The sequence below is a fragment of the Vicia villosa genome, linkage group LG2, assembly GCF_029867415.1.
Source record: "Vicia villosa cultivar HV-30 ecotype Madison, WI linkage group LG2, Vvil1.0, whole genome shotgun sequence".
Classification (NCBI taxonomy): Eukaryota; Viridiplantae; Streptophyta; class Magnoliopsida; order Fabales; family Fabaceae; genus Vicia; species Vicia villosa.
The window spans coordinates 82,042,422-82,061,231 of NC_081181.1; the positions used below are offsets into that span (position 1 = coordinate 82,042,422).

At 36.9% G+C, this 18,810-nt stretch overlaps 3 protein-coding genes across 3 annotated transcripts; 2 read left to right on the plus strand and 1 right to left on the minus strand.

Annotated features, from left to right (window-relative positions):
• The first annotated feature begins 5,296 nt into the window (after positions 1 to 5,296).
• On the plus strand, positions 5,297 to 5,671 carry LOC131649460 (uncharacterized). Its single transcript, XM_058919221.1, has one exon. The coding sequence runs from the start codon at positions 5,297 to 5,299 to the stop codon at positions 5,669 to 5,671; it is 375 nt and encodes a 124-aa protein (XP_058775204.1).
• Positions 5,672 to 5,680: 9 nt separating this feature from the next.
• On the plus strand, positions 5,681 to 6,031 carry LOC131649461 (uncharacterized). The gene has a single exon (XM_058919222.1). The coding sequence runs from the start codon at positions 5,681 to 5,683 to the stop codon at positions 6,029 to 6,031; it is 351 nt and encodes a 116-aa protein (XP_058775205.1).
• An 8,922-nt stretch (positions 6,032 to 14,953) lies between these two features.
• LOC131649462 (uncharacterized) lies at positions 14,954 to 15,511 on the minus strand. The gene has a single exon (XM_058919223.1). It carries the CDS (start codon positions 15,509 to 15,511, stop codon positions 14,954 to 14,956), a length of 558 nt encoding a protein of 185 aa, XP_058775206.1.
• Positions 15,512 to 18,810: the final 3,299 nt, after the last annotated feature.

Consider the following 18,810-nt stretch of genomic DNA (forward strand, 5'->3'; position numbering starts at 1 on the left):
CTTTCCTATTCTCACTCCATTCTTTCATAAAAACCGTTGATTCAACCGGGATCAATTCTTCAATCTACTGTCAATTGCAAGCCCCTCATCAACCTTGCACAAGAACAATGATATTAGCCAATAAAGTTTAGAAGCAGATACAAGGAAATAAGAATAATCATAAATTATAAAATAGATATTCAACATTTTCTCAAACTCATGGCATGCTTATGTGAAACTGAAATGCAACCGCATCAAATTCAAAATTTTAACCCTTGAATGAAAGTAACATATCAACAACACAAGAAAAACATGGACTTTCAATAAAACATATATACAAAATCTATATGAAAAGAAAAGAACATCACACAAAACCAAAACTTTGAAATCAACTTAACACTTTCCTGAAGACGAGAGAGAACACAAGACGAGAGAGAGAGAGAGAGAGAGAGAGAGAGAGAGAGAGAGAGAGATAGAGAGAACGGAAAAGGGGTAAACGAGAAAGGAGGAACAAGAGAGACAGGAATGGTTTTGAAATGAAAAAGAAAATGGGGGTAGTTGGAGAGTGGAATGATTAGCAGAAGATTTATTGAATTTTTTTGGGAAAGAAAATGGGGTAGTTGGAAAGTGGAATGATTATCAGAAGATTTTTTGAATTTTTTTGAAAAAGAAAGATAGAGAAAAACTATTGTAAGTGGCTTATAGTTGCCACTTGGCAAAAACCTTACTTTTTACTGGGTAATGAAAAATGTATTTAGTCAATTACATAAAAGGGCATCATTTAGTGTTAATGAAATTTCACTTGAAGGGTATTATAGGGTGTTTGGTGGCATGTTCCAATATTAGTTAGGTAGTTGATTGTCTCTGTCTCTATTTAGATCACCTTCATCACTCCATTCTATATCACCTTCATCACTCCACTCACAATCACCATTATGCCAACCTCTCCAGTTGTCATGTTTGTGGTTCATATATTTTAGGTTTTTTTATCTCTTTCCATCTATTTTCTTCTTTTTTTTTTCTTCTTTGAAAATGAATTAGAGTTTCAGTTTGATTGTATTTTTTTTTAATTTTTATGATGAAATTGATTTCAAAATGGTAGTATTTATAATTGATGGTGTACAATATATGAAGAAGATATTCATCATCTATCTTAGTTTTGATGAAGACAAATGCTTATTAATGAAAAAAATATTAAAGAATAACAAATTTTGAATCAAGAATCAAGAATGCATAAGTTTGTAAATAATTTGAAGTAAAGGAAATTAATCGTTAATATACTCAATAGCAATTCATTAAATTTAGATGCTTATAAAATAATACTCACCTTCATATCTAAAGTTCTCAAATTATCACGTATAAAAGTCTTTGAAACAAAGCTATAAAAATTTAATTCTTAGAAAGTTGTCAATACTTTTTATGTTAGACCGATTGAACTTTTGAAGTCAAGTCTTGTTAACCGATTAAAGAAGCATGTTGCTATTTGAAATTTAAAAAATAGTTTGAAATTAAAAATTGTTTGGTACTTATTAAATTAAGTATCTATTTAACCGATTTAAGAAGTCAGGTACAAAACTCAAAATTGTGTCTTTTTATAAACCATTGTCACTCTAAACTATTGTAAATCTTCATGATAATGTCTCAAACTTTTACTAGGATGTATTATAGATAAAATACATTAGTTTTTAAATAACTTTTTTTATTTATTAATTTTCACATCAATTCAAATAATTTCAAGTGTTCATGTAAATTTTAACAATGATACTTTATGTATACTTTTCATACCATTTAAATAGTTTCATTTAAACTTTAGCAATTAAAGATCTTATTCAAACTTTCATGCAAATCTTATTATTTCTATAAATTGATTGCTTAAAAAAATTATAGCATAAAGTAAAATTGTTACAAGATGAATATGTTTTTTGAAAAAAAAATATCTTACACTAATCAATCGTACCGAACCAAATTAAATCGAACCGATTATTTTGGTTTGATTCCAATTTTTCTCTATAACTTTTCTTTCTTTTTTCTTTCTGCTATGGTTCATTTCCAAGATTCAGTCCAAGATCAAGATGGTTGGAGAAGGGTTGGAAAGAAGACTGGAGGTAGGAGAGGTTATGGGGTTTGGGACGTAGCGGATGGTGGAAGAATTGAAGAAGGGTTGCAAGTTTTGATGTTCCTTCCTTCTTCATCACGGAGTTCGGGGACAATTGGAAAGCTAAGGATCTATTCTTTGAATTCAAGGAGTTGGGGGAGATTGATGAGGTGGCTATTCCTCCCAAAAGGGACAAGAGAGGGAGAAGGTACGGTTTTGTGAACTTCTTCAATGTGGCGGACGTGAAGCTTTTGGCTATCAAGCTCGATAGTATGGTTCTTGAAGGCAGAAAACTGTTCGCCAACTTACTGAGATTTCAAAGGACAGCCAAGGAGGGTGATAAGGACTGTAGTAAGGTGGAGAGCCGAAGGGATTTGAAACTTATTGGCAAGGGAGTTATGACTCAAGGTAGGCGCGACAAAGGATGGCTGGATAACCATTCTTTCGCCGAGGTCATTCTGAATCGGAAGGCCTCTTTTTTTGAGAATGGTGAGTCCTCTGCGTTTAAAACTTTCAAGATGTGCTTGGAGGAAGACAATCTCAACAGATACGGGAGGGAATTTGTAGGATTTCTAAGAGATCCGGGCTTTGCACCAGGTTTAGAGAAGCTTTTCCTAGAAGAAGGCATTTTCACCATTAGAGTAACAACTTTAGGCCCTAATCCCTGCATCCTTGAATACTTAGTTTATGGAGACGTAGAGATTATCTTAGAGGAACAGAGAAATTGGTGGGAGCAATTGTTCAGTTGCATTAGAACTTGGGAACCCTCCGATGTCGATCTTGAATGATTAGTTTGGTTGAGAGTTTCGGATATTCCGTGTCACACTTGGGGTTTCAAGCTGTTCAAATTGATCTCTGAAGCTCGTGGTTCATTTATCAAATGTGATGAACAGACCCTAGCTAGAGTTAAGATGGATGAAGCTAGGATCTTAATCAAAACAAGACAACAAGAACTGATAAATGAATCCATTTGTGTAATCACCGATGGTGTCTCTTTTAAGTTGTTCTTGAAAGAAGATTTTCATACCCAAAAGGATCATGTTGAGGTGAGGTTTATTAGGAAGGAGGACGAATCAGATTTTTTGTCAACTCCGGTGGAGGATTTTTCTAACGGGGAGGAAGGTGGTGAGGCTAGTGGTGCTTCCAAGTGGTCCTTGTCAGATAAGTCAGTTCAGATTGTGACTGAAGCTGAAGCTGAAGCGACAAGGGGTGCTGAGTTAAGGACAGTTGTTAACTATGGTCTGGCGGCTTAGAATTTTTTTCATGTTTAAGGAGAATTTTAGAGCAAAAGATAAAAAGGTGGTAACTGTTTCATCTAAAGAAGCCTTTTTGTTAAATAACATGATTTTTCTTTCCCATGCATTAAATGCATGCCATGATGATATAGGGAGGCCCAAGGAAAGCAACAGTGTGAATCCGATGGATAATAGTTTTGTTGGTGGGACCACACTTAGCAAAAAGTGTATTTGAGAAATAGGTGGGCCAGTGGAGAACCTGGATAACTCATTACGCCCAATTTCTTTCGATTCTGCCCATAGGAAAATTCATCTCTCAAAGCCCAAAAGGGATTTTGCTAAATCCAAAAGGAACAAGATGAGGAATGTTCAGGATTTAGGCACGAAGGTGGATATTGCTCTGTTGTACTTTGCCTGCATAACACCAAGGAAGAGTAGCAGTTTGAACCGGAAGAAATTTGCTGAAGAAAATCCCGTCTCTGAAGAAGACTCTATCTCAAATGGTACGTTCTTTCCCTATAATTCTCTTAGCGATTCTGAGGTAATGCGCTGTAACAATAGACTTCTGAATTCTTCAAAATCTAAAGTGGGAAGGAAAGTTTGGAGTTCTATTGTTATATTTGGGGTGGTGAGTGGCGTGGAAGATAGTAAGAACATCAAATTGGTGGAAGACATGGAGTTGAGAGATAAACCGATTATGATGGGCAAGAAGGCAGTTGTTTTAACGACTCGTTAGCTAGATCTTTTTTAGGTGATAACGAGGTGGACTGGATGGCTTGCAATTCGGAGGGTGCGTCATGAGGTTTGGTAATTCTTTGGAAGAAAGGATCTTTGACCCTCGATTTTAGCTTTATAGGTCAAGGATACGTAGGTATTAACATATTTAGGAAAGGTTTGTGTTACAATCTTGTGAATATTTATGCCCCTTGTAGTGTGGTGGAAAGGAGAGGGTTATGGAAGAGTTTAGTGGATAGGAAGATAAAGAGTGGGAATGACGAATGGTGTCTTGGAGGAGACTTTAATAAAGTTACTTGCAGAGAAGAAATATTAGGGGAAGGAGATAAATATAATAAGAGAGGTATGGAGGAGTTTCGAGAGTTCATTGAGCTTAAGGGATTGGTTGAAATTTCGTGTGTAGGAGGTAAATTTTCTTAGTTTCAAGACAACAGGAAAGCCATGAGTAGAATGGACAGATTTTTGGTATCTAGTAAATTGATAGAAGTGTGGGGAGTTATTGATCAAAGGATTGGTAGTAGAGATATTTCGGATCACGCTCCTATTCGGCTAAATTCCGGTTTTGTTGATTGGGGATCTAAACTCTTTAGGTTCAATAACGCGTGGTTTAAACATGAAGAGTTCAAGGCTTTTAATAGTGTTGAGTGGGCGAAGTTGAAGATAGAGGGTAGATGAGATTTAATTTTGTATGAGAAGCTTAAACGCTTAAAGGATTGGCTAAGAATGTGGAATTGTGAGGTTTTTGGTTGGATCGACTTAAAGGTGAGCGACGAGGTGGGAAACATTAATGATTTGGATAAGTTGTTGGTGGACAATTTTGGAGGTAACGTTGAATCCTTGATGGCTAATAGAAGGGAAGCTACTAGTGAGTTATGGAAGTGCTTATTTGTGAACGAAATTATGTTAAGGTTGAAGTCTAGACAACTTTGGTTGAAGGACGATGATAAGAGTTCGCGGTTTTTCCATAATTTCCTAAAGGAGAGGCATAGAAGGAATGGTATATCGGTTTTGGAAGGAGAGAATGGTAGGGTGGAAGGTGTATAAGAGGTGAAAGGGGAGGTAAAATATTATTTTGAAATTTTTTTCAAAGAAGAATATTCTAATTGAGCCCCAGATCAGATGGCTTATGTGATAATGATATGTTGTGGTTGGAAAGACCTTTTACGAAGGAGGAGGTTAAGAGTGCGGTTTGGGATTGTGATGGAAACAAAAGCCCCAGACTAGATGGTTTTACTCTTGAGTTTTTTCAACAATGTTGGAGATGGTTAAGGTTGATGTTGTTAGATTTGTGGAGGATTTTCACGACAAGGCTAGGCTAACGAAAGGCTGCACTTCGTCCTTCAATGCCCTTATTCCTAAAGTCAATAATCCTCAATCCTTGTCCGAATATAAACCGATTTGTCTAGTGGGAAGTTTGTATAAAATTCTTGCTAAACTCTTGGCGGGAAGGTTGAGAAGTCGTATAAGGAAGTTGGTGTCGAACAATCAAACGATCTTTGTTCTAGGAAGAAACATTGTGGATGGAGTTCTCGTAGTTAATGAGATGTTGGAACTAGCTAAAAGAGAAAAACGGAGTTGTGTAGTTTTGAAATTAGATTTTGAAAAAGATTACGATCGTGTTAGTTGAAATTTCGTAATGTATGTTTTAGACAAGATGGGTTTCGGGGCTAGATGGTTAAGATGGATGGAAGACTGCATTTTTGATAGTAGTATGTCCGTCATTATCAACAGTAGCACTACTAAGGACTTCAAGGTTGAGAAATGTTTACGACAAGGAGATCCCTTGTTCTCTTTTTTGTTTGTGTTGGTCATGGAGGTCCTCACGCCTTTAATGAGAAAGTCGATTGTCATTGGTGATTTTCGGGGGTTTAAGATCAACGAAGTAGCGGAAGTGAATATGCTTCAATTCACGGATGACAGCATCCTATTGGTGGAAGGAGACACCGCGAGCTTGTGGACTATGAACTCTATTCTCAGGGGTTTTTAGATGATGTCGAGATTGAGGGTTAACTTCCATAATAGCCACATTTATGGTATTAATGTGGGTGATTGGTATCTTTATGCGACATCTTCATTTATTTCTTGCAAAGTTGATAAACTACCATTTAAATTTCTTGGTGTTAGAGTGGGTGATAGTCCGAGGAAGCTATCTATATGGAGGGATATGATTTCGATCTGGAAAAGGAGGTTAGCCTTTGGAAGGGAGTGCATCTTAATATTGCGGGTCGGGTGTGTTTGATTAATTTCGTGTTAAATGTCGTTCCCATTTATTCTTTATCTTTCTACAAAGCGCCTTCCAAGATTCTTAATGAGATTCGTTCTATTCAAAGTAATTTTCTTTGGAATGAGAGTGATATCAAAAGGTCGATCCGTTGGGTGTCTTGGGATACTGTTTACAAATATAGGGAAGAAGGAGGTTTAGGAGTTAAGAATGTGGAGGTGATGAACGCCGCCTTACTAAGCAAATGGAAGTGAAGAATTTTAACGGATAACGAAGTTGTTTGGCGTGAAATTCTCTCATCTATATATGGCAACATGAAAAGGAAGGTTCTCATTGACGACATCTCCATTGTGAAGAAAAGCTACTCAATTTGGTGGAGAGACATTTTACTATCTGATAGTTATGTGTTTTTGCTGGACCATCATTTTACAGGTGTTGTTTTATGCAAAGTTTGGAACGGAACGGATATACCATTCTATTACAACTACTGGGTCGATAATAAGACTCTCATGCAGGCTTTTCCTAAGCTCTTTGCCATAGCGCGCAACGATGCTTTATCAGTAGTAGCTACAGACTTTTCATCCGGTGCTGGCTGGGCGTGGAACACAACAGCGATTCTCCAAGACAACAACACTGTTTCTGGCTTTCTGTGGCAAGAGCTTCATGCGTTTATGCAATACGTGATTATGCGGGAGAATGTTATGGACGGGTTTGTGTGGAGCAGCAATACGGAAGGGATTTTTACTGTCAAATCTTGTTACGAAATATTCAAAACTAAGCTTTCCGGACCTCCTCTCAATCCCCTTATTGTTAAAGCTTCAAATAATCTTTGGAAGGTAAAAGCTCCGTCTAAAATTCTTTTTTTCGGTCGGAGGATTCTTCACAATATATTACCTACTAAGGACCAACTACATAAGATGAGTGTTTTGGTAGTTAGTAGTGATCTTCTTTGTGTTTTTTGTTCGATGGAGGAAGAACGTTTATCACATCTTTTAAGGGGTTGTGCGGTTGTGGCAAATGTTTGGAAGAAAATGTTTGAGTGGAATGGTTCCATTGAAGATATAACTTTGGAGGAGTTTGAGGGGTTTCTTTTTGCCTTTGAGAAGGTGAAGAATTTAGCCATAAGGTCAATGGTTGCGGTCATTTGGTTAGCAACAGCTTGGTGCATATGGAATAGGCGCAACACGATCATTTTTAAGAATGAGTCGTTTAGCTTTATCGAATGTATGTCAGAGATCATATTTAATTCTAGGAAGTGGCTATTTTCTTTTTATAAACTAGTGGATAATTATAATTTTCATGTTTGGAATATTCTACCTCTCATTTGCTTTGAGTAGTAGAAGCTTTTCGAGTTGTATTTTGGGCGGAGTATCCTTTATATTCCTTTGTTAATCCCATTGCCTATTAAAAATAAACCAATGTAAATTTATTAGTTTGAACATTTATTTTGATTGAAAGCGATTTAAATTAAACCAATACACCTCTTTATATTTATATATAAAGTTTATTTCAAGACACCAAACATAATTTCATTAAGAGTCTGTTAAGCTTAAAGTGTGCCCAAATTAAACAAATATTACCAATTTATGCTCTTTCTTTTTATAAAGCACCCTCAAGGGTTCTTAACAAAATTATTTCCATTCAAAGAAAATTCCTTTGGAGCGGAAGTGATGTTAAAAGATCCATTAATTGGGTGAGCTGGGAGATTGTGTGCAAATCTACCGAAGAAGGCGGATTAGGAGTAAAAAACGTGGAGGTGATGAATATAGCGCTTTTAAGTAAATGGAAGTGGAGGATTCTTATGGAAGAGGATGCGGTTTAGCGGGGTACTCTTGAGTCTAGATATGGAAACGTGAGGAGAAAGGTGTTAATTGGGGACATTTCTGTTGTCGATAATTCAGACTCAATTTGGTGGCGCGACCTTCTTATTTCTGATAACTATGAGTCTATGATGTTACATAATTTTTCATGTGCTGTAATGTGCAATATAGGAGATGGCAAACATGTTCCTTTTTGGTACGGATGCTGGGCAGACAATCAGCCATTGTTGGTGCATTTCCCAGAGCTGTTCGTGCTTGCCATGGACGACGGATTGGTGGTTGCAGTGGCAAGCAATCACACGGATTCTGGCTGGCAGTGGGACGCTAACCTTCTTCTGGCTGACAGCAACAGCATTAGCACAACAAGGTAGTGGCAGGAGCTTATGGAATTTATTGCTCATGTAGCTCCTAGGAACGGTGTTCAGGACTCCTTCACATGGCGAATAGACAAGGAAGCAGTGTTCTCGGTAAAGACTTGTTTCTCTTGGTTTTATGCAAAGTTATCAGAGCCATCTCTCAATGAGCAGGTCGCTAAAGCTGCAATATTTGTGTGGAATATTAATGCTCCTTCAAACTTCTTGTTCTTTGGTTGGAGAATAATCCATGATAGGATTGCCACCAAGAACAATTTGCTCAAAAGAGGTATTTTAGAAGCCAACGAATCCTTCTGTGTGCTTTGTTTAACGGTGGAGGAGAACATTCTTCACTTGCTAGGAGGCTGTCGAGTGGTGTTAGATGTTTGGTCGAAGGTTCATGCTTGGATAGGACTCACTCCCGAATTCACTTTGGAGGACTTCATGCTTTTTCCGTTCTTCTTTGAAAGAGTAAAGAAGGTAGCCAAAAGGAAGATTGTGGGTGTTATTTGGCTTGCGACATGTTGGTGCATTTGGATGAGTCACAATAACATCATTTTCGATAGAGGGAAGTTTAGTTTCCTTGAGTGTATGTCAGCGATAGTGTACCGCTCGTGGACATGGTTACAAACGTGTTCTAAGCTCGTTTCAAGTTGTAATTTTCATATTTGGCATGTTCTTCCGCTAACTTGTTTTGATTAGCGGTTCGTTTAAGTCTTGTATTTGGGAGGAGCAGCCCTTTTACTCTATATTAATTCCATTGCCTATTTAAAGAAAAACAAACAAAATCAAATCACGGAAAAAAAAAAGCATAATATTACACAATACTTCAACAAAACTAAAACTGCTTAGCACCAAGAAAAAAAAGTTATTCATGTTAGATGTGAGCCAATACCATATATATGTTTGTTTCAAGGTGTCATAATATTCTCGAGAATATATATATATATATATATATATATATATATATATATATATATATATATATATACTTTGAGAGTGCAGTCTTTTCATGTTTAATTTAAATTTTATAAAATTGTTATAAGGTTTTTTTATTCTCAAATATTCTTATTTATATTTGATTCCTTTTTTTTCTTCTTCTTATTTCTAGACTTGAAAGATGAGAATATAACATTTTCATGTAAACAAATTCAACTAACTACAACTTTCCACCGTCCCTCACATTTATTTGTATTTTTATTTTTTTAAAATTTTAAAATAAATATGTTTTTCGATTGGTTTTTGGAAATATAAATTAATTAGGAATATTATTCTCTGAAATGATATTCTTGTGAACATCATTTTAAAAATTTTAATGTCAAACTTTAAAGAAAATATAAATCAGGGTTGATCTATTATAAATCTTTAAAAAATTTGGTTGATTTATTATGAATATTAAAAAAAAGTTCTAAACTTAGATTCTTTCTATTCTTAGTAAATAAATAATTTAAAATCTAATATATTAAAAATATATAAACCACCATTACATTAAATTTATATTATGTGTTCCCCTAAGTTTGTATTAAGTGTGATACTCCCTCCGTCTCATAATAAGTGTCTCATTTGCACTTTTTCTATGTCTCAAAATAAATGTCTCTTTAGAATACCAATGCAACATTTATTATTATTTTTCACTACTATACCCCTATATATTAACTTTCACGTTTTTCAACTACTCCACTACCTATAATAAATAAGGATACTTTAGTAAATGATACTAATTTTTTCATTAAAACCAACACATCTAATCATTTTCTTAAGAACCGCGCAAAGCTCAAATAAGACACTTATTAAGACACTTATTATGAGACGAAGGGAGTATAACAAATTTTCCTTCAAATTTATCGTTTATTTGAGTTATTTATCAGAATTTTATGTGTTTCGTTGTTGCTATTTGAGACTCTGGTTTGCTTTTGGCGGTTATGCTGCTTTAGATCTAGCTTAGTTCTATTTGGGTAGGAGTGTTCAAAATCAAATCGGCAAATAGAAAATCGTAAAACCGAACCGAATCAAATTAAAACCTTAAAAAGTCACACTTGGTTATGATGTATTTGGGTCATTTTTTTAGCAGAACCGCGTGATTTGGTTCGGTTTGCGGTTTGTATTTTTCAAACCAAACCAAACCGAACCGCATTATGTTATAAGATCTCACTAACTAATACATATTTTTTTTAATATATATATCATCAAAAAATAAAATATTATTCATTTATAAATAAAATATATTTTATCGTATTCTATGTATAATATTTAGGGTTAAACATATTTTTGGTCCAGTGGTGATTGGCGCTGGACTTGGTAGGGAGAACCACAGTTCGATCCCCCGCAACTGCGATCGGAAGGGGGGTGGAACCACTTGATGCCAAAACTCGCCCCCGAACCGGACTAAACCGGTGGTATAATGCCAAAAAAAAAAAAATTAAAACTTAAAATCATAATTATTTAGTCAAGCCAAATATATTATATATCCTTAATATGTTAAGACAAAATACAAGGTTTTCCCCCAAACTTCTCATAAAATTCATCAATACCCCGCTTAGTTGTATTTAATTGTTCAAATCCTTCAATTTTTTTTCATACTAAAAACTCTTCATATTCGTAAGAATAGTTAATTTCAAGAACTCCACTCCACTGATTAATAATTATTTTTATATTCATAACATATAAACATATAAATTTTATTATTTTTAAATTTATATTTTTTGATATAAAAGTGCAATACCTATTTTCAATTTTTCCGGTAAAAGCAATAGTTAAAGGAAAAGTGAGATACAAAGAGGGCGGGACACATCAACCATCCCCAAAATTAAGAAAATAGAAAATTTGGGAGAGGAATTCCATTTTTAATGTACATACCACCCCTAATTAGAATGGGAAAGAATCAAACTAGACATTAGTTATAATGGATATGCCTAGGTTTGTTAGCTTGCCGCCAGAATGGTTTCCTGCTATGACAATATGAGCAGGAAGACACCAAACATTTTTGACAAAAATTGACTAAGATTATTATTCAAATTATGCTGATTCTCTTTAGGAATATTCAAAGTATCCACAAGTGTAGAGCCTCAAAAATTATCAGTACAAAGTTTTAGGGGTTTGATTCTCACATATAATAATTTATTTGGAAATTTTAATTAGTTAAAACTTTAAAGACGTTGCTAATATACTATTTAAGATAGCATCGCTTTTATTTATTAATAAATGCTGCATAATGTACTACTTAATGCAAAATTTTTATTTATTAATAAGTGTTGTCTAATGTTGATTTGTATATTATACAACACTTTTTGTATATTTATGGGCGCTTCCTAATGAACAACTTTTTTTTTTTCAATAAGCAATTTATAAGATATCGCACTAGGGGTGCAACCCTTACAAAACAAACTCTAAACCGAGCGATTACAAGAAAGCGGTAATTTATACCAATCGTAGAAGCTATTATGAAACGAAGAATGACTTAAAGTCATCCATCTCCAGGAAAGAAAAATTACATTTGAAATCACCACATCATAGCAATAAGACTTGTTCTAAAAAACGATCGCGTTTCGCATGAGCCAAATACTCCAAATGGTTGCCACCCAAATTGTGTTAGTCTTGGTTTTGCTAAGAGCATCCTTGACCTTGTCTTGAATATAACCAAAATCCAAAAACTCTTCTAAAGACATTTTTGAATCAATCCCTATCCAACACAAGACACTACTCCAAATTCTTCTCGCGACGACACATTCAAAAAACAAATGGTGCGTATTCTCCTCATTGGCTAAGCAAAACACACAATCAACCGAATTTAAATTCTGAACATTCCTAATAAACAGTAGGTCTTTCACCGGAAGTTTATTCGAAAGTAATCTCCAAACAAACACTCTTATCCTTAAAGGTAAACACAATTTCCAAACCACATTCATATGTCTTACCGTAACGGCCAGCCAAGCCAAATCCTTTCGCTCCGCCTCCAATTTGGATATGCTGCCGACAGTAAATATGCCATCGCTGTTCAGCATCCATTCGAAAACGTCTTCCTCACTGCTGTCCAAAACCGGCACCTGTAAAAAATCTTGGAAGCTGTTCCATCTGTTTGCAGCCATAATTGTAGCAGGCGCTGCCTCATCATGGTCAAGAGCTGGAGCGGTAAACAGATCCTCAGACAGCAGCATATTTTTGTTCCACTGAGCCACCCCATTCTGCCTACAAATTGCCTCCTTGATTGAGCAATTTTTGTTTGCAGCAAAAGCATATAAATCTGGAAAAAGAACACGCAAAGATTGATTTCCCATCCAATTACTTTGCCAAAACAGTATATGTTTGCCGTTTTTTGGGATGCACTTTACACAGCCGGAAAAGCCTTGCTCAAAGGAGGCCAAGCACAAGTCATTGTTTATAACGTCCCTCCACCAAATGGAGTCATCCGAATTTGTAACGACTTCTCCCGTCGCTTGAACCTTGAGCTTGGGATTTAAGTATCTCAATTCGATGAATCTACTCCATATTGTATTCTTCTCCGTCAAGATACGCCATTTCCATTTTAGAAGAAGTGCTCTATTCACCTCACGGATATCTCTAATACCCAATCCGCCCTTCTCTTTGGGTTTGCACACTATCTCCCATCTCACCCAATGGATGCTCCTTTTGTTCACGTTTCCGCTCCATAAGAAGTTGCTTTGAAGTCCTCTTATTTCTTTTATAATTTTTTTCGGTGCCTTGTAGAAAGAAAGAGTAAACGTCGGTAAAGCGTTGAGCACCGCATTAATTAGCGTTATCCTCCCTCCAAAAGAAATATTTCTACCTTTCCAAGCCGACAATCTAGCCTTAATGTTACTCAAAACCTCCTTCCAAGCCTTGATTTTCCTAGGACATATTCCCACCATAACACCTAGGAATTTGAAAGGAACCACACTTTTCTTGCAAGAGAGAAACCAAGAGGCCGTATTCATAAACCAATCTCCGACATGCACCCCTATAACATTACTTTTCGAGAAATTAATTTTCATACCCGAAACTAGCTCAAAACCTCTCAATATCACTTTCAAATTCCAAAGATTGTCACAAGAGGGTTCGCTAATAATTACGGTTTCGTCCGCGAATTGAAGAATGTCAACATGATCCTCTTCCCCAAACATAAAAGGTTTAAACTCCCCTACCTCCACCGCCTTTTTCACCAACGCGGTTAGACCCTCCATAACAAGAACAAAAATGAAAGGAGACAAATGATCCCCTTGTCGAAGACCTTTATTAGCCGAAAAGTCTTTAGTGGCGCTTCCATTCACCAACACGGACATATGACTAGTAAAAATACAAGCTTCCATCCATTTCATCCATCTCTTACTAAATCCCATTCTAACCGTAACGAATCTAACTAAATTCCAAGAGACGGAATCGTAAGCTTTTTCAAAATCTACCTTTAACAAAAGGCAACTCCTTTTCTTTCTCTTTGCCCAATCAAGAATCTCGTTCACCAACATGACTCCATCCATCATATTTCTTCCCGGAACAAACGCGGTTTGATTCGGCGACACCAATTTGCCCACCACCCTTTTGATTCTAGCGCAAAGAAGCTTCGCAAGAATTTTATAGATACTTCCAACCAAACAAATTGGGCGGTATTCCAACAAATCTTGAGGGTTTTTGTTTTTTGGAATCAAGGCCAAAAAAGAGGAGGTTATGGATTTCACTAGGGATCCCTTGGAGTGGAAATCGTTGCAAAGAGCCATCAAATCATCTTTTAGTAAAAGCCAAAACCTCTTGAAAAACTCTAAAGTGTAGCCGTCCACACCGGGACTTTTGTTCCCATCACACGACCAAATCGCCTCCTTAACTTCCTCTTCCGTAAAAAGCTTTTCCAACTCCAAAGAATCATCAACGGACAAAGAATTAAAGACGTAATCTTTGATTTCGTGCGGTTCTTCCAACCTTCCATTACAAGCATCAGGGGAGCACATCATGTTTCTTCTTCTTCTATCCCTTGGAGAGTTATGAAAGAAGCGAGTGTTATTTTCTCCTTTGGATAGCCAAAGTTGTCTAGACTTCAAACGGAGAAAACCTTCCTTCTTGTTAATGTTGTCCCAAAAGACCTCCACCTCTTTAGTTCTTTTTGAAACCACCTCTTCCGGGACATTACCTGCAAAATGAACAAACATGTTATCTAAATGGTGCATCTCCTCTTCGGATTTACCAATGTTCAAGTCTATCCACCCATAGACATTTTTGTTCCACCACCGAATGCGCTCTTTAAGAACCTTCAACTTCTCCACCAAGCAAAAATCGCCTCTCCCCTTACTATGAAGTTTTGCCCACTCTTTGGTCACGAAGGGAACGAAATCTTCGTGATTGAACCATAAATTGTTGAATCTAAATGGTTTCGGACCCCAATCTTTCCTATTGTCTTGTAACCAAATCGGTGCGTGATCGGATATGTCTCTCTTTCCTATTCTTTGGCCATCCACTTTCCAATCAACAATGAGCTTGTCCGACAACAAAAACCTATCGATCCGGCTCATTGATTTGCCATTGCTATTAAACTAGGTAAACTTGCCTCCTATTGTAGGAACATCCACCACCTCCATCATCTCGATGAAACTCTTGAAAATCTCTATCTCTTTGTTGTTGTTGCCTTTTGAAACTCCTACCCGTTCCTCGCTAGAAGAAACGGAATTGAAGTCCCCTCCTATACACCAAGAACCCTCCTTATTGTTATTTTTTATCTCTATTAACCTCTTCCATGTCCTTCTTCTAATAATCCTATCACAAGAAGCATACACATTAACGAAGTAGATTAGATTTCCTAATTTTTCAACGCAAAGGCCTAGAAAACCTTCGTCTCGAAAGCTGTAAATTAGATCGAAATAATCCTTCTTCCACATTGTTAAGATGCCTCCTGACGCCCCTACCGAATCCGAAACAGACCATTCAACATTCTCATCACCCCACAATTCCTTAACCATCCTACTGCTCAAGCTACTCAATTTTGTCTCTTGTAAAAAACAAATCTCAGGTCCCCCTTTTTGAATTAGAGAAGCCACTCTCTTCCTCTTTGCACTACTGCCTCCCCCTCTCATATTCATAGAGACCACTATCATGGTTCACAAATTGAGATTTTCCCCTTCTCCCCTGTTTCCCCTTTTCTGCCTCGAATCTCCATCTCTTCCAGTTTGCAAATAGGGTCAAAGTCGATAGTTTTATTTATAATTCCCAGTTTATTAATGGAATTCCACAGACCTATTGTTTCTTTCCCTAATGCCCCGTTAGTTATTCTCGAATTACAGATTTTCACGTCAGAATGCGTCAAGGATTCACAGGACAAAGCCAACCCACCCGATAGACTACTGTTGTTACATGGAATAGATAAAGAACCTGGATGAAAAACCGGGAGTTCTTGTCTCGGTGGACCGCAAGCTTCCGCTGGATAACAGAAGTTTTCCACCTTCGAACCTAGGTTGAGAACTTCCCTCATCTTCTTTCTCACCTTCTTGGTATTCAAAATCTTGCTGTTTCTTCCATCCTCCTTCTCGAGCAGATTTTTCCGTAAATCCATCCCAACTGAGCCGGGTGGGTCTAACCTCGCAATCTCCTGTTCCTCAAGACCCGAACCAACTGGTTTGAGCTTCACCGGTCCATTCTCAACCTTACACAAAGGCCCTTCTAGAATGTAACCTGTTTGGGCCAAATTGGGCCCAGTACAAGAAACACCCAGAGTTGGGAAATTAATAAAAACTCCAGCGGGGCCCACTTTATTTGCCTCGTCATCCTCTTTCTTGGATGGGGAGATTATTTCTAAGCTGCACGCGACCTTACTACTAGACGAGGGAGGGATACTGTCTTCTGAACAAACTTTCTCTGCCCTAACTTGACTTCTATCCTCTTTCACGTAAGAGCAATTAATGCCCTCACCATTTCCCATTTTCTCAAGCCTCAATTTTTCTATCTTGTCTGCAAAACCCTCTTGTAGCCCCCTATGAAGTGACCCATCCCTTTCATCGTTCCCCATATACTCTGAACCATGAAAAGCACCTATCACCTCTTCATCTTCTTCCCCCTCACTTCCTAACTCCGGTGAGCTTCTCCTATCCGAACACTCGGACGATCCTGTATCAATGCCGCTTGCACTCTCCTCTTCCCCCTAGTCCACTGGTGCTCTTCTATTAAAAGAATATTAATCCATATTCCATCTAAACAGACCGATACTTTATTTCTGATGATCTCGATAGCGTTAGTGAACACCACACTACAACACGCATGGGCTTTAAAAGCGCTTATTTTGGGCTTTAAAAACGCTTAAAAGCACTGTGAAAGCCAGCGCTGGCGTAGGTAACAAAAGCGCTTCTGAAAGCGCTCTGGTAGACCCCCCTATAAGAGCGCTTTTCTGGAAAATGCGCTCTGGTAGACCCCCCTATAAGAGCGCTTTTCTGGAAAAAGCGCTCTGGTAGCCCCCCCTATAAGAGCGCTTTTTCCAGAAAAGCGCTCTGGTATCCCCCCCTTTGAGAGCGCTTTTTCTAGAAAAAGCGCTCTGGTAGCCACCCCTATAAGAGCGCTTTTCTAAAAGCGCTTTCGTAGGTTGCGTTTTTTTTTATGCTTTTTTTTTATTCTTTGGCAGCGCTTTTACTAAAAAGCGCTTTCGTAGGTGGACCTTTAAGAGCGCTTTATAAAAGCGCTGTCGTTGCTAAATGAGGTATTTTAATGTGCAGCCTGTAATTTAAGCCTCCCAGTCGACCTGTAATATTTTCGACCTATAATATGTTTTCAACCTGTAATATTTTCGACCTGTAATATATTTTCGACGATATATTTTCAACCATAGGTAGGACAATATATATATACTAATATAATACCATTATAATATCCAAAATTATATATATACATCATTAATTACAAACTAAATCAGTAACATCAACAATATTATACTTCAAATTGACACAAATCCTACATGAAAAGTTGCTGAATATAAAATTGACACAAATCCTCTTTGATTTCTTCCAACTTAAGTCTCGGGTACGAAGCAGCACGGAATTCGTCCAAGTATTACAAAACAAAAACATAAAATGAATGATTTAGTTAAATGTAATAAATTATATGAAATTATCTTAAGTTATAAATTCATACCGTGAGCGGAATCTCTAATTGATTCGCCTGAAGGATTTCTTTCATAAACCTCAACACAAAGTATCCGCAATCTGAACTGTTTCGCTGTTGCGGACACTACATAGAAAAAAAAAATAAGATTTTATAGTTGTCTTGTTTTATCAAGTAGCATAAATATTATAAGCAAAATTGTGAAAAATAATGTACCTGCACTTTGATCCAAGTAATGTTGTTTGATTTAGTCCGGGATACCTGTGCGTCCCGTTGACTTCGGAACACTTGTATTGATCTAACAAATATATAAAAGCATATGTTTAGATCAATCTCACAAATACTGAAATATATAAATATAAACGAATATTTAGAACGATCTCACTTACAAATAAACGATTTCCTTCATAGCCGGATAATTGGTCCAGTCACCATTTACCGAATTCAGATAATACACCACTTCCCTTATAGGGTTGATGCCAAGCAACAACCAGTGTGCTCTATAAATTAAAACAATAGGTTATATGAAAATTTTGCTATACACAAAAGAAACAGAGATTAGATGAACCAAAATTGAGAAACTAACCCTATTGGTCGGGTATTATACGCCCAAAGATGCAGACTTTCTGTATTGCCGGTGGACATGAATCTATCGACTAAGCGATGTCTAACTGATTCCGGTTCCGAAGCAATTGTCATTCCGCTGGAATGGGCGGAAGACACGAAACGGAATCTGTTTGACAATGCAGTCCCGCGCAACACTCTGTCATACAACAACCTTAAATAACCACACATAATAAACATTAGATTATTTTCATTGAAATGTGTAAATTAATTGTTCGACTAATTAAAGAATATATCAGATGAGTGAATATTACCGGATGTATGAGTGCATATTAGCGACGGCTAGTTGTTCATGCGTAAAAATCTCTTCCAAGTCATCTATTGCAATAATTGACATGAATTCAACACCAAAGATACCTTCATCCATACTGATATTACGGAGAGCTCCATCCTTCATATCGGACATATCAACAATTGTTCCGAGCGTCGTCCGGTATCGAGGCACAAAAGCACCGCCTTTTTTTGCCGCTGGCTTCGGAGGACCAGTGGGTGGTACGCTACGAACTGGCTGCGTCACTTGTTGTGACTCCCGAGCAGATGCCTAAAAATCATATAAGTTAGGTAAAATATAAAATCATGCATTTTTAGATTCAGATTATATATTAATACTTTAAATGTACCTCTTTTAGCGATGCAACAGACTCCTCCTCCTGTAAAATCCCTTTACCCTTAATTGCGGGTTTTG